The sequence below is a fragment of the Austrofundulus limnaeus genome, unplaced genomic scaffold (assembly GCF_001266775.1).
Source record: "Austrofundulus limnaeus strain Quisiro unplaced genomic scaffold, Austrofundulus_limnaeus-1.0 Scaffold77, whole genome shotgun sequence".
In the NCBI taxonomy this organism is placed as follows: domain Eukaryota; kingdom Metazoa; phylum Chordata; class Actinopteri; order Cyprinodontiformes; family Rivulidae; genus Austrofundulus; species Austrofundulus limnaeus.
Genome location: NW_013952479.1, coordinates 1,993,187 through 1,993,598, shown reverse-complemented (window position 1 = coordinate 1,993,598; position 412 = coordinate 1,993,187). Strand labels below are relative to the sequence as shown.

The following is a 412-nucleotide window of genomic DNA, read 5'->3' as shown; positions in this document are numbered from 1 at the left end:
CTGTCCTTCAGAGTCTGGGTCAAGATGAAGGACCAGGTCCACTTCAGTCCCGTCATTCTGGACCCAAACACTGCAAACAGATGGCTCTGTCTGTCTGATGATCTGACCAGTGTGAGATATGGAGACAAATGGCAGAAGCTTCCTGACAATCCAGAGAGAAACACTTATGGTTCCACCATTTTTGGTTCTGAGGGCTTCAGCTCAGGGAAACACAGCTGGGAGGTGGAGGTGGGAGATCATCCTTACTGGAATGTTGGTTTGGTTAAAGAATCAGTCGACAGGAAGGGAGAGATATTAGTTTCACCAAAATATGGAGTCTGGTGTTTGTTTCATGATGATGGAAGATATTCAAATGGTGCTGGTAAAACTCTTAGAGTGAAGAAGAGTCTCCAGAGGTTCAGAGTCCAGCTGG

At 46.4% G+C, this 412-nt stretch overlaps 1 protein-coding gene across 1 annotated transcript in view; it reads left to right on the top strand.

Annotated features, from left to right (window-relative positions):
- Positions 1-412, top strand: part of LOC106519433 (nuclear factor 7, ovary) — a gene marked incomplete at its 5' end in the record, with an annotated part of 1,787 nt that continues 1,375 nt past the window's right edge. The window contains 1 exon segment of the mRNA XM_014011121.1: positions 1-407. Within this exon segment, the coding sequence (XP_013866575.1) occupies positions 1-407 (407 nt within the window).